A 26,449-nucleotide genomic window follows, 5' to 3' on the forward strand; every position below is an offset into this window, starting at 1 on the left:
ATGGCTAAAACTAAAGACTTTGGGGGTTTGATTTTTACCTGTCTCCTATATAGCCAGCTGTACAGACGCATTTTCCTGTCACGGGGTCACAGTGTCCTCCGTTGTGGCATGGACAGTCCTGGCTGCAGTTAATTCCAAATGTCCCAGGAGGACATGGCTGTGCACACACCAGCCCCTGGTAAGGTTGCAGAAAGAGCAATATTTCAGTCAATATTCATAATGCAATAAATTTCTATATGCAGCTTGGATTTTTCTTGTCCTTGCTAAAACTGGATCTAAGTGTAGCGGCAGTATTTTTTCTGTTTAAGATGGACTAAAGACATTCTCAAAATTCTGTTACCAGATTAAATTCCAGTCTACCCTATCTCCAGAAGGGATTTTTCTTGCCACTCTACAGTCACTGATAATTCTCTCCTTTGGATCTCCCCCCTAAATCGCAGCTGGGGTGGCAGGATATTCACTACTCCCCCAATAGATGGAGGAAGGCTTAGGAGAGGTTCAAGGCAACCAGAGAAGGCTACAAAGCTGCATGTGTGCTGCTGGGGGGGTTTGTGAAATAGAGAGTCAGAAAAGTTGTTGGATATACCCTGGGTAAGTGTCACAAAGTGGACATTTGGGAAGAGGGGGACTGTTGAAAAGACTGCACTGGGAAGATGAAGTTCTGCTAGTTGTGATAGTCTATGATGATCTCCCCTGTTCAGACAGCCCCATTTCATCCAACCACGAAGACGACCAAATCCAGCTGCTGGAGAAGTTCTCTACTACTCTTCAGATCCTACCCACTTTGTTCCTTCTACTCTCATCCAGCCCCACACTCATCTTTCCAAGCAGCACAGATGGCATCTGCCAGTGCTTTGTCTAAGCCATGGAGGAGGCAGGATGGAAACAACAGACTGGGATAGTTCCACAAAGCCACCAGTGACGACGCAGAAACAATTTGACTCTCCACATCAGCAGCGCAGCAGTCTTTTGGCCAGAAGAAGTGATTTTGCAGTGGAATATCTGCCTAACCTCTGAACACTGGCTAGATGCATCATCCAACATCTTCTCATCCAACCTTGGAGACATATCTCAGTCCCTGACCTGCCTCAACTCCACACCTTGGTGGCTACCTCCTTCCCCCATTTTATGCTCCCAGCCCTCTGCTCTCCTGCCTCTTTATTCCAGTCTACACCAAGCCCTTGTTGCAGGCTCCCTTTCAGTTCTCTCCTTCATCTGGACCCAAATCCCCATCTCTGAGTTTTTTCCTCCTTTCCCTCCCTGCTTAACCATCCTTGGAAGTGCAAAGCCAGACTGCCATTCCCGCTTCTGCGCCCTGGTACTGCTCATCAGGAAAAGCAACTGCTGGGCAAGCCTTGTTCCAGCTGCGCAGCCCCAAGGCAGAGAACACCTCCCATGAGGTGTGTCTTTGGAGAATTTACCCACCAAACTCAGGTGCTTTTCCCCCAGGTATCAACTGGGGGAATCAATCAAATAAGGCCAAGTATCAAGGCCTTACAAGGATTCCCCTAGACTTTCTTAGAAGTTGTATGAATGTTTTTTTTCTGTCAGCAAACATAAAATGTGAGGCTGGCATCCAGCTGAGTAACTTCAGCCAAAACAAGTCTGGCAGAGCTGTGATCTGAAGACGGGGTCCTATAATGGAAAACGTTTGGCAACTGCAGCAAGTGGTGCTGCTGCCAGTGCCATGCAGAGTGCACTTGGAGAGAACTGGTGAGGGTTTGTCCCTCTGTTATTTTTTATTTTTTTTTAAATCTCTCAGAAGTCTTATTTTCCTAACCAAGCCCCAGGGGCTCTGAGTTTTGACCAAGGCATATAATAGCCACAACTTACACAAAACATAAAACGGGAACACAATGGCTGCTTTCACTCCTTGGGGTTCTTGCTCAAGGGTTTGGCAAGTTTAGCAATATCAACAGCCCCAAAGTGGAGAGGCTGCTCTTCAGTGTAATCATAAAACAGATACTTCAAGCCTTTCCTAACCAGTGGTAGGTGGCTCCTTGGCTATAAAACAGACAGGTTGGCCTCAGTTCAAGAACTTTCAGATTACAGTGTTAAAAAACTGGTGTCTCTGGACTTGAGTAATACACAGCACTATATATCTGAAAATCTAAGTATCCATTTATCTTGATAATAAATACTTTCTCTCTTCACGTCTCAAAAGGAACAGGATTTCTATCAACAAATGATGAGAAAGCAATACTCTGTGCTGCATCCCCCTGGAGCCAAGCGAATCTTTAGGCATACTTTTTGCATTAATATCTACTAAGGGAATCCAAAACATCCCTCTCTGGAGGATCAAATGTCAGACCAACGCTTCCTGCTGCTTATACATCTAATCAGTAAAGTTCACCCCATCAGCACCTTTTTTAAGGCCCTGATCTCATCAGATTCTGCCTTTGACATTGTTTGCTATATTATTACCGTTTTGTAGCATAGAAAAGATTTTTTTCTGCTACATTTTCTCACACACCCCCACGTTTCAAATCCACACCAGAAAGAAAAATAGCCAAAAATACAAATTATAGTTGCTTCATAAAGCCCAGAGGCAATAAGAAAGAAGTGATTAGCAGAATGTGTTGTATTAACGTGGCACCACGATGTAGAGCCTTGAGAATGGGATCTGGGAGCAAACGGGGTGTGTTGCCAATGGCAAATGTTGTGTCCTGTAAGGAAAGAATGCTGCTTTCCTGAGCACGGAGATCTAGTCCTTCAAAAGTGTCTCTGAGAAGCATTGTAAATGCTGAATTTAACTTCTCTCCCTACTTCCTGAGAGTGCTTGGAGAATTTAATACTGCAAATGAGAAAGATGTATAGAATTAAACCTGTAAATTGTTAATGAGGCCCTAAAGCAGCCACCCACCAGCTCCCATGGCCACAGACACACAGAGTGGAAAAAGCCCATCATAGTCTGCTGGAAGCCACATTGTGTTGACTAGTTCAACAGCATATGCTGTTAGCCTTCATCCCCTTGGTGAAAAACCCATGGGACAGCAAAATCTCAAGGGACCCAGTTCGTATAACTTGTTGTGCTTCTGGGAGAGTCTGCACTGGGTGGGAGGAAACAGGAGGAAAGAAATATTGCAAGTAATAAAAGAACCAGGCTTTGAAGATGGCAGATCCAAGGAAGAACCTAAGAACCCTAGAACTTCCTTCTATTCAACTTACTGCCGCCCCTTGCGGATCCCACAGGCAATGAAGCCCCTAAGGGAGCCCAGCTGCTGTTAATAAGCCTACCCTAGGAAAGGATAAAAGTTGCCGCTCATCCAGCGGCAATAAAATCCAAGTGGATTCGCACTTGTATAAATCCAGGGAGAATTCTCTCCTTCCAACATGATGGTATATTCAATACATACGTGCAGTCTCAAGCCTTGAAATCAGCAAGTAAAATTCCTGATGTCAAAGAAAGACTATCCATGGTGTGAAATAAAATGAATGCTGTCTAGCAATCCCATCTCACTTGCTCATTTACAGCCCACTCGTGCCTCACTTCACAAACCATTCCAACCACCAAGACTTAAAAATATAGCATGAAAAAATATTTTTTTCTCTCTCTGTGTACTGAATTACCAGCTTTTCATTAAAACCCTGGAGAGACCCTTTATACTTAAAATCTCAACATTTACAAGCTGAGTGCTTTTACTTATAATTTCAGTTTCTTTCCCTGGAATACTTGATCTCTCTCTTCAGTTTTCAGTTATGCTTGTTTCAAACATCAATTGTTAACTCCAGGGTTTCTCTGGGGACAGAGCAGCCAACAACACAGTTTCCAAGAAAGTCTCTCTAGGCCACTAAAAATGCAGAGAAGACACTCCAAGCTGTAAGGGACGGGGCAGAAGCGGGCCAGAATACACCACTGCAGATGCTGTGCAGCCCCAGTGCTGTGGCTCTTCTTTAGGGTCTACGCTGCATCCTAAAAGACCTCTGAAAACTTCCTGCTGTACTCTGATAGTCTGATATCTCTTTAGTGATTTTTCAAATTGGCAAAACTAGAGAAAACTCCTGATAAAATACAGGTAAGGAAGAGTACAGCAACTCAGATCCTCAGAAATACTGGCATGCAGAAGATATGGGGAGGTAAAAAAAATACCCTAAAAGTAATATCACTTTATTGATCACTTTTTAGGTGTTGAGCCAGACTGACTGACAGGTCCTCAAAAATATTTGAAGCACTTCCTTTATGCTTTAGCTCCAGTGCTCTTTAGGAAAGAACTTTCTCTTTTTCTCCACTGAATGTCAGTTGAGGGTAAGGTGCCATATTCTTACTTAAGTTTCTGAAAAGTTTTGCCTGCTTTGTCATCTGAAATGGAATAACATCACCACCTTTGCCATGACTGGTCAAGTTAGAGAGACTCTGGCTCTCCAATTAGAGAGATTTTCCATACACAGCTTCCACTAAAAATTACGGGCAGCGATGTTCTTCTCCCATGTTGCTGCCTGATAGCCACCAGCATCTCCTGGTTGGTACTTTCTAACAGAGAGCAGCTGTGTCATCCAATGGAGGGAGCGTTCGCTGTACTAATCTAAGGGAACATAAACATCTCTCTCAGCCCTTAAATGTTTCAACAGGTATAAGGTCCACATCACCAGCCATAGTTGTATGATGATCTTCAGGGTTTTCCATGTATTAAAATAAGAAGTCACAGTACTTGTATGCATTAAAATCCAGCAAGATTGCCAAGAGACTAATTGTCAGATGCAGGAAAAATGCCAGGAATTCTAGTACAGCTAAATGGTACGTAGGCCTGTGAGACTTGGCAAACCCCAAGAGAGTTAATTATTACATTATTGATAAAGTTGAGGACTTCTAAAATGTTTGGCCTTGCTTTCTTGACACAAAGGATTAAAGGTTAGGGCAATTTGCTCTCTCCAGCGCAACCCCTGATGCAAGCAAATCTATTGCAATCAATGGAAATTATGCCTGAGTAAGGACAGGACACCGAACTGCTGTCTGTGTCCTATGTATAGCCCTGCTTTAATGACTGCCTGAGCTACTGAATTCCCTCCGGCTTCTCCCTCTCTCCTGAAGGGGGAACAGAACAGCGCTTTTGTCAATGTTGAGCTGACCTTTGAGCTTTCTGTCCCGTTTGAGGGCAATGACTAAGAGTGCAGGGAATATTCCAAGGAACTTTAATTCAGAGACAATTCTTTTGTCTCTTCTGCCACATGGAGGTGTAATGAGTAGTCACAGCTTGGTTTGCCGTTGTTTGTTTAAGTCTGTGATGGTAGCTACCAGTCATACACTGGTGGCCTGTCAGCGTACGCGCTGCGCTCACATAACAAAGGTGGTGACAGTTTCAGGAATGCTACAGCCTTGTGAGAAGAAATAGTAGATACGTATCACAAGCACACAGGGAAGGGATCTGCTGAGACAGTGAACAATTAACTTCCTATTCAAACCTCTAAATGAGACACAAGTGTGAACAAACTACACACCGTCCATCCAGGAGGACAGGAGCACTCTCCAGTGATGTGGTGGCAGACTCCCCCGTTCTGGCACGGGCAGCGCAATTCACACTGAGCTCCATGACTGCCTCGGGGACAGCGCTCTTCACAACTTTATGGAGAGAGAAGAACCACAAAACAAAGAGATTATTTAAAAAAACTTACAGGAAACAGTAAAGGAGGAAAATCCACAACACAGGTCATCATGGGAGTCCTTATGCAAATTATGAAACCTCAGTAAACCTCAGCTGGCTTAACCAATTAGCCAAGATTATTTCTGCTGTGTTTATTTATGTGCCGTGGATCCAGTCCTGTACGGATGAAGCATGTGTGTAACCTTTATGCATGTACCAAATTCCACCCATCTCAACAGGACAAACTCATATCCATTAAAACAGCCCAGGAAATTAAGAGGCGCAGGATGAAGCCCTCAATGTCAATTATGTGACACGGCAATAAAAGAAGCTGCAAATACAATAAAAGGATGGGTTTAAAATGCTTGAAATTTCTCCAGTCACTACTAATTGTTAACATTTGCAGTGTATAATGGACTGGCAAGAACTCAGCATCATTTACAGGCTATTTAAGCTCGTTGGGTCTCTCTCAGTATTCATGGGGGGCCAATGTAAGGCTAGTCCCTGCAAAAAACAGTGTCTCCTAAATTTGCACATTGGTGCTTTTCAGCATCGCTTCTTTCTCTAATCCCACGTTCTGAAACTACAGTAGGTTTTTCCCCTAACTGACTATCCTCTGATGATGATGTTCATAGAACGTATCGGGGATTGGCCCTGCGAGTACTTACTGCTGAGAACTGACACACTAATGTCAACGGGATCACTCCTAATAGTAAGCAGAGTCATTAGCAGTGAGTGCTTCCAGGACCGAGGTCACAAGTCTATGAGGAAATCAGGTACTAAATAGAATATTCAAAAGGCAAATCACTTATTTATGAGGGTTAATATTGTCTATATTTTTTACCTTCCCCTTCAAGCAGGTCAACAAATAATACCAGACTGCAAAAGTATTAAGTCACCTGTAATAAATCTCCAACCAAATTCAGGGACTAAATTTTCTTTTCCCCTTAAATAATTTTGAAAAACATAATTACTTCTGAAACTACTGAAAGATCTCTAATGAGAACTGATGTTACACTGTGGGCAATTTTAAACAAGGAACTATTGCTTGCTGTCCTAAAATTAATATGCAGATTTTGTGAATCCTACTGGTAAACCTTCAGTGTGGTGGATGGGGATTTAGCTACATGATTCTCGTTAAAGTTAATAGGAGTCACACCGCTAAATCCCTGCTCACTATGTTTAAAATTTACCCCCTAGATAGTAAGCTGATATAGTTAACAGTAATGCTGCCTCAGATAGATTGAAAGTCAAATAAATTGGGGATGGTAAGTCCCATTTGATACTGCACTGGACTGCTAATGAGAAAAATGTCCAATTCTTTATAAAAACTCAACTGTGATTTGGATTGTATTCGCATACTGAAATTAGGCACAGTTGTTGTACAAGCTGGAAAACATAATGGATTTTTAAGTTCACTTTAGCACTAAATTTTATTTTATTATGCAGACAGGTGTAATTAGCAGCAAAAAAAAAGAGATTTCCTTTATTTAGTCTCTCTGAAATTCTGTTACCTGATTTCTACAAAGGAAAGTCTATAATACACAGATTGTGTAAATTTTGCCAATTAGTCATTGCGTTAAAAGCGGTCAAAGCAAGACTGTTAAATGATGCGGAGTAAAATACACCTATCATTGAACTTACAATACCCCCGTGTATCCGGGAGCACAGTGACATTCGCCCGTTTTGTGGTCGCAGGTAGCTCCGTTGTGGCATTGGCATTTAAACTGGCAGCCCTTGCCGTAGCTCCCGGGGTCACAGAGCTCTTCACAGCGCCATCCTTGGTACCCGTCTGCGCAGACGCAGGCACCCGTGATGGGGTTGCAGAGGGCTTCGTTCTGACACTGGCAGCGGTTGCTGCAGTGGGGTCCCCAGTGCTCGCTGTCGCAACCTGGAAAACACACCGTCCGTTACCCAGATGATGAGGAAAGCGCATCGCCAGCATCTCGTCTCAGCCTCTTATGCTTACGCTGGCAAGCAGGCAGAGGCACTGTTAAGACCAGGAACTTTCTAAAGGGCCCTCAAACTTCCTAAAACTGCCCCCCTGATCCGGCAATGATGTACTTTAGCATGCAAGGAGAAAACAGCACTAGTCATATACCTAAATTTGAGGACTTGTTTAACATCCTTATTGGATCAGGACCTAAATCTTTTAATATCCTGTTTCTTAGTGCTCTTAGATAGCTGGAAGGAATGAATTTATAGTGGAATTAGATGCGGAGGATCACATCCTGACTGCAGGGTAGTTAATGGCAGATAGTATTGCCAAGCAAATCCTGTAGATTTAATAATGTCATCAAATATTGTTTCTTTGCACCGTTCCCATAAGATAATAAACACGATAATCTAAAGAAGGCTTTCTCCTTTGGTGTTGCTTTAGGGGGACGGATGGGGCTTTATTGCTGGAGTGAAGAGATGGTAGGGAAGAAAATAACACTGGAGATGGGATTTCATGAGGCTGCTGAAAGCAGGCTTAGGGATGTAGGTATGGAGTATTTATGTCAGGTAATTTCTGTGCTAGTAACAGTACAATACGCACTAACATTACGGAAGGGCCCCAAGCCCTATGGCCAGTGACGCGGAGGGGAGGTTGCCTAGAGAAAGCATTAAAGCACAGTGAGAACCCCTCACACGACAGTCCTGCCCGATCCCTTCTCCTCCTTTGTGGGCCACATGCAGGACGAGAGGGAAGTCAGCATTACAGAAGTAGCTTGATCCTGATTTGCTACAGAAACAGCAATCGGCACCTGCAACCCCCCATTTAAGATGTACACATACTACACAGACAGCTCAAAGCAAACACCCAGCTAAGGTTTCCTCGGTAAACTGTCAGCCAAAAACCAAGGGTTTCTTCAGTAGTCCTGCCCTCCGCTTAGCAGCCTTTGAATATAGCTACGTCAAGGGTGAAGAAAATTGCCATTCCATTTAGAATAGAGTTGCTGGCAAAATCCCTGGTGGACATGCAGCTACAGATCATTTTCCAGGTCCAGCTGGTTGTGCTCAGGGAGCTGGTTTCAATTACACCACCACCAACTCTTCTGCCAGTGTAAAAATCCACTCCCATACAGGAAACAAGCGTGTGATCCCAGCAACAGAGCTGTCTTGACAAACTCTTTTATTTGCAAACATGTGAAGTAATCCCCAGGTGACACTCGCTGCTTCTCAGCCCCGGATCTCTCTTTCCAGACTCAGCAAGGTAAATGTAAAGCCCCCTTGAGCCTGAAACTGTCCTGGAGTTTCATAGCCCTCTCCTTCTACAGTACCTGGCTATAAACCCACACCGAATGACTAGATCTATCAGATAATTTGGGCGAACTTCTTGTCCTTCTCATTGGTCAGTTTGAGGATACTGGGCAGAACAAGAAAGAGACTTCACTCAACCAGCATCGCTGGGGACCAACGTACTCGTGTTGGTCTCAAACACGAAACTCGTGTTTCTTGAGCAGCAGCGTTAAAGGCCAAAATAAACCCATGAGAAGAGAATTCCGGGGCGTCTCCAGAGGGATCTGCAGGGTCTTGGAGGATGCATGTGCAGAGAGATGGTTTTGTGTCCTGCAGAAAGCAGAGTGTGCAACACACCCCTGCGCATAATCCTGTCTGTGCCTCACACAACATATTTTATTGCTTTGCCTCATTTTTCCCACAGCTGTAAACAGGGATGATAGTTCCTCACTAGCACCACTGGGAGCCGAGCAAACAAAATCTTACTCTTTATAAGTCTTAAATTATTAGTGAGAATCTGGGGAAAGAGACGATCTATCTTTATTTCACATAGACACTCGCTAAGACTCTGCAAGCCTTCTGGGGCAGGGAGCAAATCTGCTGGAGCTGATGGAGTTTCCCAGCAATTTCCGTTCCAGAAACACTGATTTGTTTTCCGCAGAGCTTGAACATTAAGGGATGCAGTTCTGCACCTCCACGAAGGGTACAAAGCTGAACCACGCAAGCATAGCCGACAGCCCTTTGCACGGGGAAGCAGAACGCAGGAACCAGCCTTCACCCCGCCAGCTTCAGGGACGTGACTCCTGCCTCACCACGCCTCACATTAAAGCCCTGACTGCCAGGCTGTGGGTCGCCCTGGGCTGATATAATTCCAGCTGCAATTAATTTGCTTAATGTGAATAAATAACACTCATTAGAAGATGTGACTTATACCCTTGGTCTTCCATGTCTCAGGTGAGTGCTCCAATCATCAGATCGGTCTGCTTGCTTCGTGTTTTTCACTTTGAAAGAAAGTGAAGGAGAAAGCAAACCTTTTATAGGAAGGGAAAACCATTTCACGTTTATGGTGTCTGCCTGAAACACAACTCCTTTTATGTAAATCAATCTTATTTGAACATTTATTTACTATTTATATTTGGTCACACGCTTGCTTTCTCCCTGTACCGAATTTCACTCCACCATCTAGCCAAAGGGAAGAGCAAAATGCTTAAGTAAAGAGCAGCAATTCCTCTAATTGGCTGTAAAATCATAAAACCCCAAATCTGGATAATAAAAGAAGCCTGCAGTGACCAGAAAACCAGCTGGCAGTGAGACAGATTTTTCCAAAGGCTTATAAGTACAAGGCATCAGTGAGCACACATTGTAACATTCAGTATGTTTAGCCCAAAGTAGCTAGCCAAAATGTTTTAATTATCTATGAAATAAAACAGCTTGGCATACCAGAGAGCTACTAAGAATGTGAATTTCATGGGGATTTATTAGGGAGAGGACATAAAAATGAGGATTAAAGTACATCTGAATCCTCATGGAAGACATGGAAAAAATAGAACTACAAAAAGATGGGTCTTGTACCGTGTCTCATTTATGATGCCTGATACAGCCTTTGCACTTGTTAGGCTCCTTTTCATGTTCCTAAAACTACAAGCAGGTTTTGACTAGAGTTCTCCAACTGGTATGAAACTTGAGTAATAAGTCTGTATAACCCATTACTGATAGGTGCCTATAACCAAGGTGAACATCGTGTGTGTGTATAACGAAGGTGAACACCCTGTCGGCTCTCTAGTGACGGAATCATATATACACAATGACAAGTTGGCATCTTCTAGATTTAAGTCTTTACCTCAGATGGTAAAGATTTTCTGCTTTTAGCTATCAGTTCAAGCCCCGTGTATGTCACAATGAGCAGAGCCATTTCAGGCAGTATCATCCACTGCTGATTAATTGCAAAGGGAATTGAGAGAAATCTGTTGCCAATGTGTTAGGGTAGCATTTGAGACAACGAAGTTTCATCCTCACCTGATTTTATACTGCAGTAATCTCACATGAAAATAAGATCTTTGTTGCTCAAAGTTTATCAGGTCCTTTTGGTTTTCTTTTCCCCTTTCCTTTAAGTCCCATGTTGCAGGGACAGGCTACGGAGTCACAAGTAAATTTTTGGCCTATATGATTTCATTGGGACATTATGTGATATTTATATTGTGATAACTCATAGATCTGCACTGTGGTAACTTCTGTACTTTTACAAAGGTAGGCAGACACAAAGTTGATATGCTAAACCCAAGTACTTACTGATACAAGTAATTCCACTGAGCTCAACCAGACCAGCAGTGTGTGAGGCTACTCCAGTGCATAACTAGCTATGGGACTGGGGGCTAGTAGTTCTGGCTAGAAAATTAAAAAAACGAAGAAACCAAAGACTTCAGCAACCAAGACATATTTTTTCTCTATACATCGGTGCGGCAAATCCTAGCTGATGTGTGATAGCGATTCCAGTTTCCGAGGTACATGGCAAAGCAGCTCAGAGCCACGGAAGTGCACTGCACTTCAGGATCCTGAGCACCGCTGCTCCTGTGGGCTCAGAGAGGCCATCGTAAATACAACCCAAGCCTAGCACAGCCTAATCCTGCTCTAGTTGATAGCCTCTGTGTGTTACTATAATAGAGATAAATAATAATAGCAACAACATGTGAACAGAAAGCTAACTGCAACTTACACAAGAGCTACGCTGTAAATGCATATGCCATTAAAAATGTCAAAATGACACAGAGACTTTAACTATACCATCAATAAGAAAAGCAACCTGAGCATGGTGATGTCAGGGAGGTACAAACGCTCCCTTTAGACCCGACTGCACGTGTGGATGTCAATACCATGAGAGATGAGTCTGAAATAGCCAGCGCTCTCCTGGGAGATGCTACATTAAAGGGAGCTGCCATATTTCAGGTCACGTGCTACCATCCCCTGGCTAACTTACTTTTTCTCCTTCGAAAATATGACTAGAGATTAATTGCCACCAATAAAAACGAATATAACTCCATAAAGGATGATGCTGGGTCCCTAAGCGTAATTACAGTTGTCTGCATATGGTAGTGTGACAGGTGAAAGATTCATCCCTCTGTGGAAAGCTCGCTCAATACAGCAAACGTGTTTTCTTCCTCTCTGCATCCCTACCCCCACCTCGAAGCCTCAGTGGCTCGTTGAAGTGAGGGCTAATTACAGCAGGCTCTGCATATCCACCGCTACAGTCGTGCATGACAGCCTGTTACCAATTCTGCCCTGTTAAATACACAACAAGGACACATTGGAAGAGCTGCTTCACTCCCAAATGGCTGTTTTCCCCTCCAGGAATGACTGGTGAATTGCTGTGTTCTGGGTCAATAGAGCTACCCAGTATTTAGTGCAGCAGCACAAGTCGGATAACGATGAAGCAAACACGCAAGTTGGAAAATTTAGCAGATAAATAAAAGGACTCCCAAGGAAGGGGTGACATTTATCAAGTGACTTATCCCAACAAGAGAGAGTCAAAAGTGCTCTTCCGGTGCTTTTCCATCGCTGCAAAGGTACACTATTAATATGAAAACAGCATCTTCTATCACAGCAGCACCAGAATCTGTGGTCTTAAGGTCTATGTTTATTTTGTTCTCTTTAGCATAGCCCTGCATGTGTCTCTATAGCTAGTGCCCAGTCCTGTATTCTGGGTGTGCAAAGTCACTGGGACATTCACAAACATTCTGCGGAAGGCACGGCTCAAAAAGATCAAGTGGTTGCTTTTCTCAGCCCAGGGACTCAGGACAACACTTGGCCGGTGGTGACCTTCAATTAATCCAGGCTTTAAAGGAACTTTCTGCAAATTTGCTAAAGCACGGACTGTAGCTAATAGTCAATGATCAATATCCTGGAATATTTCCAAATTCAGTTTGAAATGTTTAAACGAGACACCAGCCTTTAAAAAATGCAATCAGGAAACAAAATTAACTTACTAAATCTAGGAAGAGATAGTTTAAGGTAGATTATTTTTGAATTTATTTTGAAATTAGGGCTAGATTCTCCCCTTACTATAACTGTACTGCTGTAGACTGATTATATGCATACCAATTAAGGTGAAATGCAGCCTGAACTCTGGGTGGCTTTTTTTGGGTCTAATTCAGTTTTGGAATCTGACTGGGTTTCAAATGGTTGGCCCAGCTAGTGCAAAGCAGGCAAAGAAACAGCAAAAGCTAAAACATATGTCTGGATGTAAGTGGATAAAAAAATAAAATAATCAATTAGCTTTTTATTCCCTGCACTTAGCTCAATAGGAAAATTATAGTCCCTGTATTGAGCTGATGTCTACTCACTGTACAACCACAATTCATTTTGTCACAGTTCAGCACCTTTGGAAATGGAAGCCAAGCCTGCAAGAGGTTTGAAACAGGGTCCATGAAGGGGGAATCCCTTTCCAATGACAGTTCACCCCACTTTGTGTTTGGCTCTGAGCGGCGCCGAGTCCCTCCCGTGCTGGCACTGTAGGAAATACCGGAACACTGCTACAGGCATGAGCCAGCGTGTTGAAAAATCACTCACTGATCTGCTCCATTCTAAACCAAAAAAACCCTGTTTATCTTATAAGACTGTTTACCCTCAGAATTGCAAACACATGTTTATGGATGATGGCTGTCCTCAAAATAACCCAGATTTTCTGAAATTCCCTTCAAAAATGTTCCTGCAAATGCTTAGAGACCAACATTTCAGAGTCAGGAAACCTCATCCATACAACAGACACACCAGCGGGTACAGGCAGATTAGGCCACACCGCTCCAACTGCAGCTCATTTTCTTCTTCAGGATACTGACATCCACCATGCGACATGTCTTGCGCAGGTCTTAGAAATGAGAGAGGTCCTATCTGTCAAAGCAACACATAGGTTGGATTTCTGTAAATAAATACTTTCTGGGAGGACAATGAAGTTAAAAACAGATTTTAACAAATAATCCTTCTCCAAGTATAATTTAGATTATCTGTCACAGGCAGGTAGTTGGTAGCACTGTTCATTTTCCACTCTAAGATGCTTCGTCCAGTCCCTGACTGTTTCTCTGTTACGTAGAATTTACCACCTCCAGTTTCAGCTTCAGGCTCCCTCAGTCTATTGGTTTGAGGAATAGAGGAAAGGGAATTTTAGCTTAAATCCATAAGCTAAAGCAGTATTTCTTGTTTGTTAAAAGACATTTTTATATCCTTTTCACTAACAAGCTGGGACACCTCCCATCTACAGAGCAACAGCTCGAAATCTGGAAGAGCACTGTCCCACACCCGGGGTGTGCTCGTGTGTCCCAGTGAAAACCCACCTGTGCCTGAGCAAACCATAAAAAATGCAATTTGCAGATACTCAGTGCCACCTCTGGATAATTCATTACCTACATTCCTCAAAGATTTCATCTGTATTAAAAGCAATCTGCAATTAAAGGCTTCAGGGGCTTAGCAGGACTCCTCTTGCAATTGTTCCTAGTAGCAGCCACGGGCCACTGGCTGTTTAATCTCCATGTAATAAGTGGTCCACGGAGAGTGTGACAGCCTCCTACTCTTAGTCCATTACCCACATGTCAGAGGTTTGTTCTGGTCCATGCTGATGAACCGTCTGTATATCAGCTTGATGACACTCTTGAAGGGATTTTTCAAATTCTCCATTTGCTTTTTAAGGAAAAACAAACAAACCGGGGAACGTCACACATAAATAAGGCATTTGACTTATGAAGTTGGTGTCACAAACAAAAGAAAATGTCAGATTAAAGGTTGGAAGTGCAGCAGTAATTCAGTACTTGAGCCTATGAATTACAATATTTTCTTTAATGATGTGAGCACAAGCTATGGTTTACATGCCCTGGCATTTTCTGTCTCCTGAGCTTGTAGCTTTGGAGCCTTAAGGTTCCTAAACACGGGTTTCTGTGCAATGGTGTATGCACTAGCATTTTATCTCCAACGCCAGACTTTCAGTCACAGCACACGCAACTATAATGAAGAAAATGCCAGTCTCAATGTTTATGTCTCTACGACTGCCCAGAGAATATATTTTGCGTATGTAAATACGCATTTGTAAAACTATCCACCCAGGTAGCAAAAACCTGAGGTTAATCTGAGGCTGGCAGAACTTGCAGTCAATCTCATTTTCCGAGTTTATAGATCAGTCTTCATCAGATAGAAAGGAAAAGATGGGAAGGGAACATCAGCAGATTTTTCCCAAAATGGATGGATTATTACTCACAGGAGGAAATTAATCTAATTTTGTGTTTGGTTGGGTTTTTTCCTTAGAGACAGGAGAACAGCTTTTCATCCTTCAAGAAAGATTGCACTGATTCTCTCTGAAGTTCATTGTCTGAATCAGATAAGAAACATGTGGCTGATTTAGGTCATGATTTAATCTCAGATGATGATCTCATTAGTCATTGACTCTCCAACATGTGGTACCTAATTCAATCACAGCACTTTAGAGACCCTGCAGTTTATTTAGTATCCTCTGAGGAAACATTTTCTTTCCGAAGTAATCCTTGGTCATTCCTACAGTATTCTGTAGAATGCTTAGAACAGTTACCTAGGCATACATTTTTATTTTGGATAAATGAAAACAAAATCACTCTAAGGCAAAGAAGAGTTGAGTATTTGGATGTCAGCCTTGTCAAATCCGGTAATGAACTCAGTGTATTTTGGAAGCAGCAAAATGGGAGAAACAACTTCTACTCCTGACAGACATCAAAGTGTTGTGTTTTCAGAATTTCCATCATGAGCTATTTTGACAGAGGCTTCAAAAGAAGTGAAAATTAGAACACAAAAAAAAAATCTGAGAATATTTCCTATTTCTTTTTGTAGAAATTACTGCTCAGTTTAATGAGCCTTTAACTCTACTGACACTCTAGATGTTACAAGGAGTTTAAAATCATGAAACGCTTCATAAGGGAGCGACAACGTTCTATACAACACTGGCGGCTTGTCTTCTCATTATAATTTTTTTTAGAGAAGTTGCTGCATTCTTTAAAATGTTTTTTTAAGTGTCATATTAATGGGAGGCAAAGTCTGTTCTTTAATTAGAATTTTACTGTGGTGAATTAAAAAATACATGGGCAGAGTATCAAGAGTCTAATAAAATTAAATGAAGATACTATCTTTCCTCTGTATGAAACCCAGCAGTCTTTGCTCTGGCAAAACTTCCCTCAATACTTCATTATTATTGTCTAGGACAGGATTGTAATAAGAAGATCTGCAAGTAACTTACTTCCAAATTCTCTCTTCCAACTGGGAAGAAACACTCTCTGTCTTTCTCTCTCTCTCCATCTATAATGCACTTCAGATGTTTTCATTGACTATCTCATGAAATTTTCCTGTAACGCCTCTGCGCAGAAGTATTATCAGTTTTGCCTGCAAGAAGGGGTAGAAACACATTTCGATATGCCTAAACCACTGCAGGACAGGTATAGAGGAAGAGATCAAGCATCCTTCAACAAACAAGCGCTGGAGAGGCCACCAGAGGGGCTCAGGAGTGGTGGCAGCAGCATTGCTCCAAGGAGATTCAATGAAAACTACACAGAAATAGAGAGAAGCCTTTGTCACTGGAGATTAGGAACTGTTGATACAACATCTGTGCCTGGTCTGAAACAGTTCAAAGCCTTACAAAAAGCTGTGTGCAAGTATCTACGTACAGCTGCTTGCTATCCTAGTGGATGGCCTTTAGCTGAGTGCTTAGCAAGGCAGAGTTGTGGGAGCAGAAACAAACCTTCTTCCTCTCCTCAGTTCATTAATGCCGGTTGACTCTGACACAGCTTAGAGCAGATCCATCGGGCACTCCGGCAGCTGCAGGAGGCTAGCCATGCTGGATGCCCTTCGGTCGCATCCTCATCAAGCTCCCGGCAACTGGACAGGAGAACATTGTCCACCACCTGAGGAGTCTACCATGCTGAAAGTAATCCGATCCGACCACTGAAGTCACCTTTCCACCTTCTGTGACTGCAGAGTGGTGTTAACTGCATAGCATCAAGTGGGATCAACCCCCTCTGGCAAAGCTCTCAGGGAGACGTGCTCAGCTCTTTATTTTTCACAGCACATAAACCGAGCATCAGAAGGTCACCCTGCTGATGTTTTGCCAGATATGCAATATACCTTTATTTGCAGTTAAAGCAGTGCTTAAAGAAGACAAGCTTCTTGTTCACTAAAATAGCAAGTGTTAGAGAGCGCGTTCCTTCTCATCCTCATTCACACGCAGGGATGTATGTGTCCCTTCGCCTTCCACCGCGTAGGTCAGCGTGCAAATTGACATAAGCAGAAGGACTGGTCGATCGGTGGGTAAAATGGTACTACCAAGATAAGCATATGGAACAGCTACAGCCAGCTGGCCAGCTTCAAATTATACCATAAAGACTCACCTTCAAGGGGATGTATAAGCACATCCCTCAAGCCTAACCTAACACACAGTACTGACTCATCAGTCATTTTTAAGGTGGTCAATAAGCAATTTCTTTTATTGCATTGATATTAAAACCCAAAGCAAACACTGTGGATTGTGGTACTTGCTTCTCTTGCCAACTGCGTAGCTGTAGAGTAAAAAGAACCGCTCCTTCCCCTTTGCCACAGGCCCATCCTAATGTCTACTACCCCTGCACTGCTTCTCAGCCAAATAATACCCGCTAAAAGGATGTTCTGCCCCAGTAGCTGAATCCAGGAAAAATCTTACCTTCTCTAGTGTGAATTCTGTTACCTAAGGACTTCGGGAGAGAATTAGAGCAGCAGAAGGCCTGGTGGCCTTTGAAATAGGGCTGTCTTTTATATCTAAAACAGTTCAAAGGCTTACAAAAAGCTATGTGCAGGTATCCGCACAAGCTACTTGCTGTTCTCTTTTCTTCTAGGCATACTTGAATCTTCACATGGCTCTTTAATGTTACCTAATGTCTTCAAGATATCTTAAATACACTGCTGTCTTTCTCTTATAAACCATTAATAGTAATGTCCCTTTCAGGCACATAAAAAGAAACAATTTTTTAAAGAAGTCTTGCCCTGTGTAACCCGGTGAAAACCAGAATCTTCACCCATTGAAACCACACCGTGAGACTCAGCACAGTCTCTGCAAAATCTTTGTTATATTTACCAACAGAAAATAGCAAGCCCGAAACTATTGGGGGAAAAAAAAATTAAAAATACCGAAAAACTAGAATATTACACCCTCTTTTCATGTCATTCAGGCATTGAGATGTGGGATGTTCTATTAGTAAAGAGATAATCAGAGAAGTAGACAAATACTGTGTAGCTTAAAGACCAGGATTCAAAGCACGGGTGGGTAGAGAACAGCAGAGGACACAAACACACCTCAGCACCAAGAGTTTTGTGCAGTAAAATCCGAGTGTCCCTAAAGCAGCTCCTGAGCCTGCAACGCTGCTGCAGCTCTTCTGCAGCACTTCCTTGGGATGCTAATGAGAGAGCAAAGCAGCCAGCGGTCTCCTAACCTGATCCAGCAGCTCATACTCACGTCGCAGCCAGCAGCAACACGCGCCAGCCCCAAGTGCTGAGCGGAAAATAAAGGCGCCCCTGCCCACCTCCCTCTGGCTTCCTCTGCCTATCGGTAGGGCTTTGGTTTCATTCTGGAGATCTACGCAGGAAGAGAAAGTCTTGTCTCATAAATGATTGAGATCGGATGTCTAAACCTTGATATTTTATTTTGACTTTCAAACGTGTTCAAATGTTGTTCACAGAAGCATAAATTAATGCCAATTTCTAAACCAAAAGTTGCTCTAAACTGGGAAACGAAACTTTTTGTTATGATGTTAAAAACAGACAATTCTTAAACTGTTTTACATTCTGAAAAACAGGATGATCAAAACTGTTCATCCTCACAATCAGTTACGGGTTTGCTGAACTGAAATGTTTTGACAAAATCACAACCATATGGAAGCCAGTGCTTTCGGAACAGTTTCACCCATTGTGGATTTACTGCATTAAGCAATCAAATGTCAGGCAGGCAGAAAACAGTAAATCCTCACTCCACGTTTTTTCTTCATTGTTTACAAACAACGTGTTAGTGCCTCCAGCATTATCAGTGGGTCAGCTTCAAAGAAACCAGGAGACCTTACACAGCAGCTCAAGTTCCCCCCTCTGCTGTGTCAGCTCTCGAAGGTTCAGGTCTCACTTTCAGCAGTCCCAGAACCTGCCGATGTGAAACAGCTTCCTCTCTGGATTAATGTAATTTCTCTCTTTTTCAGTGACAACTGTCACTGAAAAGTAAAAAGCAAAACACACATACGTGACTTCCTGGCTGGATGGCAGCAGGGAAGCGAATGGGATTTTGCTGGAAGAGAACACAGCATCTGTGCATTAGGTTTTTTAAATGCCAGACTCCCTCTAAGTTTCAGGTCTTTACGTTTTCCTAGTGGCAGCAGAGCTATATTTTTAAAAGCCACAGGGAAAAAGAGAGATTTTCAGACGAGACCATCATCAAAATTTCGAAATTGTCCACTGACCACGCTGTACGGTGCCTATCACCAGCATCATGGACTCAATCCAGTGCCCCTTACAGTCAGGGAATTTCTTTCTGTTGACTACAGTGGTCTCTGGTAGGGGCTGGCCACCATGGGTTAACTTAGTGCCACCTGGAAAATGACACGGATGCCACAATTTTTATGTTTCCTTTGCTAAGCAAGGTTCTTGGCTCACTGCTGAATATCCGAGCAGAGCAAACACTGCACGTGCACGCCAAATATTAAATAATCGATGAGAAGAAAATGACACAACCTCAAAGTAGACCATTTGCCTTGCTGATAAACAGGAACCACCCAGGGAAATGCTGAATACCGCCTCATGCTTGGGTAGGTGGGGATTGTGTAGTAGATGGTGATTTAGGAATGCTGCTGACACACATACACAAATTTGATGACACAGGAAATTAGCATCCGTTCGTCTCCCCCCCACCACCACCCTTTGGAAGAATTTACTATATATAGCTCACCCTTTAAATATTTAAGGATATCTGCAGAATGTTGTTGTTTTTGAAAGGGTTCTTTCCTGACTGGATTTTCCTCATCAGGCTTAGTAATCAAGTTGTTTTACTTAGAATGGATAATTATTAGTTGAATAATTAATTATTCAGAGTACATTACTAAATAAAATTCAAAGTATGCTGGTATAATAAAAAAATGACAATATGCAACAATTTGGGTTCTAAACTGTTCAATAAGATCAAAATGGGTAGGTTTTTTGCACATTTAATAGAATTGCCTCCATCGTCAAAGTCCCATACAAACACCGACTAATTCTCATGGTCCATTAATGAGCTAGAAAATATGTATTATCACCACTTCTTAGAAGGGAAACTGAGACAGTGAAATTACATTAAACTACAAAGCTACCCAGAAAGCCAGTGGTAGCACTGAGATAGAACAGCTCCATGTTCTCAAGTCTAAATTTATGTTATAAATACTTTATATTTCTTCACTACATTTGTAATTCTGTGCTGAATTAAACATATGGAAAACGATTCTCCTATGTATACAGACATTAATTTGTGAAGTATTTTTCAGTCTCGCACCAATGGTAGTGTTTAAGAAGTGTGAACTTGGTACAAACATCATCACCGGTGTGCAAACAGAAGTGGCGTACGGCTCGGTGCAGGACCTGAAGGTCCTGGGGAAGGTACTCAGCCAGAACGCCCACTACCTCCCCATCAACGCCATGTCAGCCAGTTCTAGCCGGGCAAGCGACACTGAGGCCACAACTACACAGTGTTCGGCAACGTGACTGCGGCACGCACCAGCCTACTGAGCTGGCTGAAATCCAGCTCTGTCAGGCGAGGAGAGCGGCGAAGCTTCAGCAGCGGTGTCTTTAACACGGGCTAGGCAAGAGCACCTACAGAACCGTGTTGGCAACTGCCCCGGTAACAGCGCTCGCTCCCCTTGGCTTCGCTGCGAGCGGGAATTGAAAAGGCTGGGTAGAAATAACAGGGCCGTCGGCTTCAATCACCCCTCTGATTGCAAAGTGGCTGCAACCTTAATAAATGCTTATTCAGCATAATGAGATTCTAATTAAAGATGGCTAAAACAGTAATCACGTCTTCATTTTCTCTAACTGCCATCCCCCGAGCTCTTAGAGTCAAAACAAGGCAGCGGCTGGATGCACAGAGAAAAGGGGCACCTCTGGATCCAAGGCTTTCCCCGCTGCCTGATCCTACCGGCCTGCACCAGAAAACCACAGAAGGTAAACTGAAGAAAATCCTAAAGTCTTTCATTTACACAAATGATATATAGCAAGTCAATAAAAAGGCTCCACTTTATATGATTCTCTCTCCCGGTTTTACAGGTCCCAGCCCTACCGTTCTCTTTAAGGGAATGCAGGATTCTCCAGCCACAGTTTGTTTCTCTGTATTTTCTTTCATCCCCGTTATCACTGACGTCGTTTTTTGCAGACCTGTGCCAGCCTCCTCACTCACTTGGGCTCCAACAAAACAAAACCCATGATAAGTTACACGATATTTGCTGCAAAATTTTCCACCGACTGCACGGAGACCCGGCATGTTTTGTTTCTGTGTTGATTGCCAGGGTCATAGAACTGGAATATTTGCAAGGCAAGGAATCCAAAAGGCAGTAAAACTACACATACAGAGAGTGATGGAGCTTCTGCAAATATTTTTTAATTAAAACCGTTAAATGTAAAAAGGATTAAGTTCATATTGTACCAGAAGGACTTGTCCTTACAGAGACCTCATAGCTAGCAAAGTTTAAATGCCTTATTGTTCTGTAACTCACATATATGCAGACTCCTCTATTTGGCACATCCTTAATTTCTGTCAAACTAAAAGAATTCTAACATTTTCTGTCAGGGAGCTGGTGTAAATCTTCAAGCAAGCTTAAAAAAACCTCTACTGTTGACTCATTTCACTCATTCCTAGGCAGATCTGAAAGAAGGAAGACTTGAAAGCAACATTACGAGCCCAAAAATTATCCTCGACTCTTAAAAGGCACACAGAAAATTAAATTGGGGGATCGGTATTAAGGTAGTGGAAATTATTGGGTCTGTGCACTTAAAAGATTAAGAAGGTGACTTCCCACTGAGACTTGAGAACACAGGTGCACATAATTTTAAAAATCTGCATTTTTAACCTTTTAAATTCGCTAGCAAAGCAAGGAAGTTGTTGAGGAACTGCAGTAAACATGGCAATTCAATCAGCTTCTTCCAGACTGTACCTCGCAGCTTCCCAATTCTTTAACCCGACAGGTCAGTCGATCGTGGAAAGACTGGCAGCTCGCGATACAGCAGCTAAACGGAGCTGAAGGCAACACAGAAACACTTTTCTAATAACTGCATAACAAAATCCCTTAATTCAGTGCAATGGCGGCTCTGGCCACCAATGTTCACGGGTGCTGTTGAAACCAATGTCCTGTTCTCTGCTCCTCCTCCTAGGAACTGCAAGAGGACCTGAGGAGAAGAGCTAAAGCCAACTTTTTAATAGCAGTCTGGAAAAGGATTTGATTTTTAAGAGTCTGGTATCAGTTTCTGTAAATTTTTTTAAATACAGGGCTCTACAATCAACAATTAATGGATGAAAACACTTTTTTTAAGTTTCTAAGCATGTCAGAGACGAACGCAGATTTCAAGGCGTTACTTTTGCCTGCCCCAGTCAAGAGACTTCAGGCTAATCCTAGACCTATGGACTCTTAAAACAATTATAACCTCATAATGCAAATACTCTGAATGTCATTAAAACCCAAAACACCACTTGACTGCCAAGCAATAACAAGCACATTTTATGCATAAGCTAATTCCATATTGTAAGCCTCTGAAAAAATCGTAATTGTAGCTCCTCATAGCTAGACCTGGAAAGATAACCTTGCAACTGATTTCCGTCTGCCCTCCAATTCCAGGCGCACCCCTACGATGACTGTTTACATCTCACTTACGGCAACAGGACGCAGTTGTGGAGTCGGGCTACCATGCTGACAGCCGTTCTATACACATAACAAATATTGCAACAAAGATCAAGCGGATAGGCTAATTAAAATCCCGATCCACTGCCCACTGAAATGAACGCAAAGACACCACTTGTTTTCCAAGTGCAGCCTTATAACCCAATTTATCTTCAGATTTGTTCTGGCAACAGACCGGCTAGCTGCCACCCACAAAATATTGCCGGCTGGAATCTGAGTGAAAAAGATTGGAAACTGTCGATCCAAGTCTTTGTTTTCTCATGTCTCAATTATCGTAACATTTTCCTTGTGGGAAATCTTTATTACATCCCATTCAAAGCACAGCTCATCCCGAGCGGAGCTGCCAGCATTCCTCCTCGCAGGTTCTGACTGCTTGAGTACATCCCCCTTATTTTACACTATTTACACTAGCGCTGTAAAATCCTGTGTCGATGCCAAGGTTTTACAGCTAAATTTTAAGGCACTCAACAGTTGTGCTCAAACATATCTGAAAGATCCTCCGTGGTATCCATATGTTCTCAATTGTCAGGGAGGTCAAAAACGGCAGCTTGCTCAGCCCGCCTGAGATACAACCGTAAGTCTTTGGAATTAGGGCTTTTAACAACTCTGCTTTTCCTGATTCCTGTGCAAACCACTCAATCTGTCTTGGCATTTAAACTGAAGACGTTTTTATTGGCTGTTACTTTTGACTGTTCCTGGAAATACACTTCTATTGTAAAACACCTTAAAAACCAGTTTTAGGTCTAGAAAACCTGTATGAATTTGATCATGTTAATCTCTTTCACTAGCACATCTGGCAACGATACTTTGATAATTAGCAATGATCTAAATAACAGAGCAGTTAAATCTACAGACCAGTTAAAATTAACTTCAAAACCAAGAAATGCTTAGTACTGTTTTCTTATCAGCATTTCACCACCCCGTTAAAGAAGAAAACCCTTCCTGTTTTACAAAGGACCTTAGCCAAATTTAATTTATAGCAATCATAATCAAATAGCTGAGGGCTTTTTTCCCCCCTAAATATTTTAAGTTAGACATAGTGGAGCAGTTAAGATTTTTATTAGGTTTTGATCTTGCATTTTGTGAAGATTGGAGGAATTATTTTTACTGAGATGGATTTCCCAGCTTATCAACTACTTACTGCGCTCTAACATAGGGAAAGCTATTCCGGAGAAAAATAAGGAGATTAAAAATATAATAATAAAGGTGCCAGAGCTTACACAAATAATGTCCATTACAATTCGCAGTGGGCTAATGAAAAGCCACTGCGCAACACTGGGAAAGTATGCTGTGGCATCAGAACCACCGGAGAGCCTGATGGCAGAAAACAATACCAAACTTTCCTCCGGGGAATACTTGCTCACTCCCATCTTATGTGGCACCGGTGTGCGCAAATTTTTGAGAAAAGCTCCAAGCCATTCATCTTGTATAACTGCTCCTAAAAGTCTGCCATTCATAAGTCAGCTTCTATAAAAACCAAAAGTAAACGCCCGAGATGTCCCCAAAATAAGCAGAGACAAGGTTTACGTTTGTACGCGCAGCCTGGCGCAGGACTACTTACAGGGTGATTGCCTCAGATCACTTCTTTACACATTTCTCTAACCATAAGGTTTTCCACCTACAAGGTGTTATCTTATAAGTGACCAACTCTTAATTAGCAATCAAACCATCACAAGTTTTATATAATTGGGAAACTAGTCTACCACTAATGACTAGTAAAAGTCCGTGACATGATACAGCACCCCCAGTTACCAGTCAGAGGTTTACCCGAACCAGTCATCCCTTTTGCTCTCAGATCTTTCAGAGGTGTGAAAGCTCACAGAAAATACTTGGCTGTAGGTTGAGCAAACCACAGGATTACGTAGACCCAAAGTGTTCCTGCACTTTGGTGCTGCCCTCCTTTACCGAACGCGTGCAGAACAGGAGGAAGAGAACACGGGATGGAAAGGATTAGATGGAGAAAAGAAAATCACTAAGAGTAGGAGGAAAGAAGGAGAAAATGTATGTAAGGAAAGAACAAAGGGGGGTGTAGGTTAAAAGAAAGAAAATAAAAACCACATAAAATCCAGAAACAACAGAGAGAAAAATAAACAGCTGAAAGGAAAGAAGACGTACATTCCTGCTGCCCTTGCAAAGAGCGTTACCGAGGCCTCCCCGCTTTAGTGTCCCACATAATGTGTCCCTGAAAATAATGAAGGTCACCAGCACATTATAGGAAGTAGCCAGCAATGAGTAGCCCATTACAACCACCACAGAAATGATCAATTTGTTTATCCTTGTTAACTGAAAACCAGAAAACAATGTGAGAAGGGGATGGGCTACATCTTGCTCCCCAAGGCTGTCACTCCCCAGCCGCTTCCTCTCCCCGGTGACACGCGCAGGACTCCGGCTTTTCACTCTTGGGTAGGCAGGGGATAATGACTAACTGCAAAAAAACAAATAACTGCTTCTTGCACATACGACACCTAATGTCTGATTTCCTGGGAGCTGCATTAGCAGGGTTTTGTAAGTCAATTTCTAAAACTCAGGACAGCATTAAAAAACTGACAAATGCCACTCGGTCACGTCCCTGTTGTCACAGTTATTGAGGCCTCTGGAGAGAGTGTCAAAGAAATAAAGCAAATTTCTTTTTTGCTTAATTTGTGTCAATTGATTTCCTATTTTTAATTAATAATTCTAATTATGATGCAGCAAATTTACCCAACAGACACAACTAGTTTAATCAGCATGTATCGATTCTAACAGTAGAATTATCCCAATGTTCCTGACACCATTGATTTTCTGTTGCGCGACTGTAAGAAAACAGGAGCTGGACCGACTCTGTTGTCAGCTCGCTGCGCTGGTGGTGCCTACACTATGAATTGGTGCTCCTGACCTTACAAATAAAAACACAGACATTATCTACTATTTCAGCACTTCAGAGACAGAATCCGGCGATTAAGTTATGACACAAATAAGGGGGTTTAGTCATAGCAATAGCAGCAGGGAAATAAAGCTGGTAGACACTGATTTGAAGAAAAAAGCAAATGGCGAGACAGCAGTTAGAAAAGCCTTTCTAAAACTGAGCTAAATCGTTTGCTTTAAGTTCCTAATTTATCCTCGTTTTGGACAGCCCCAAAACATCTATTTAACTTTAAGCACATGCTTCAATATCTGCGGTAAACACTTCAGTACATTTTTGAGCCCGAGTCTAGCATTTTTCCCTACTTTTCCTTCAACAGCTCCGCTATGGAGGTGTTCATAGGGGCAGCAGGGTGGACAGGCCATTGCCACCTGCTCACAGATAGCCAACGCTCACTCTAATGTCACTGTATGACTGTCCCCATCAGCATCCTATTGCTGGCTCCAGAAGTACTGCACTAGGGGTGAGAAAGAAAAGGGAATTTACAGAAAAGGCGTAGTGCGATCCAAGCTACTGTTTAGCCCTTTTGCTAGAGTCATTGAGAATTCCTGCAATTCTCTGCTCATCAAGCTCCAAACTCTGCACAGATTGTGCAAAAAGCCACCTGTAGTGGCACAGCAAATTTTTAACCACTTGCAAGCTGAATGTTGCAACTTTGAAAGTGTACAAAGGCTTTGCAGCAAATCTGCTCCCTGGTGTGTCCCGCGCACCGCGCCGGGGACCCCCGCTTTACTGGAAAACCTCAGAGTCCAAAGGGACGGCACGTAAAATGCAATGGAATGAGTGACCCTAGTTTATGGTGTGGAGCAACTCATAGT

General features: G+C 42.6%; 1 protein-coding gene across 14 annotated transcripts in view; it reads right to left on the minus strand.

Moving 5' to 3' along the window:
* MEGF11 (multiple EGF like domains 11) overlaps positions 1–26,449 on the minus strand; it is a 283,386-nt gene that overhangs the window by 96,197 nt on the left and 160,740 nt on the right. For all 14 annotated transcript variants that reach the window (XM_063347292.1, XM_063347291.1, XM_063347294.1 and 11 more), the window contains 3 exons: positions 7,224–7,470; positions 5,437–5,557; positions 39–175 (listed from right to left, as the gene is read on the minus strand). In XM_063347292.1, coding sequence (XP_063203362.1) covers positions 39–175; positions 5,437–5,557; positions 7,224–7,470 — 505 coding nt within the window. The remainder of the gene's footprint in view (positions 1–38; positions 176–5,436; positions 5,558–7,223; positions 7,471–26,449) is intronic.

Source organism: Chroicocephalus ridibundus, chromosome 9 (genome assembly GCF_963924245.1).
Source record: "Chroicocephalus ridibundus chromosome 9, bChrRid1.1, whole genome shotgun sequence".
Lineage (NCBI taxonomy): Eukaryota > Metazoa > Chordata > Aves > Charadriiformes > Laridae > Chroicocephalus > Chroicocephalus ridibundus.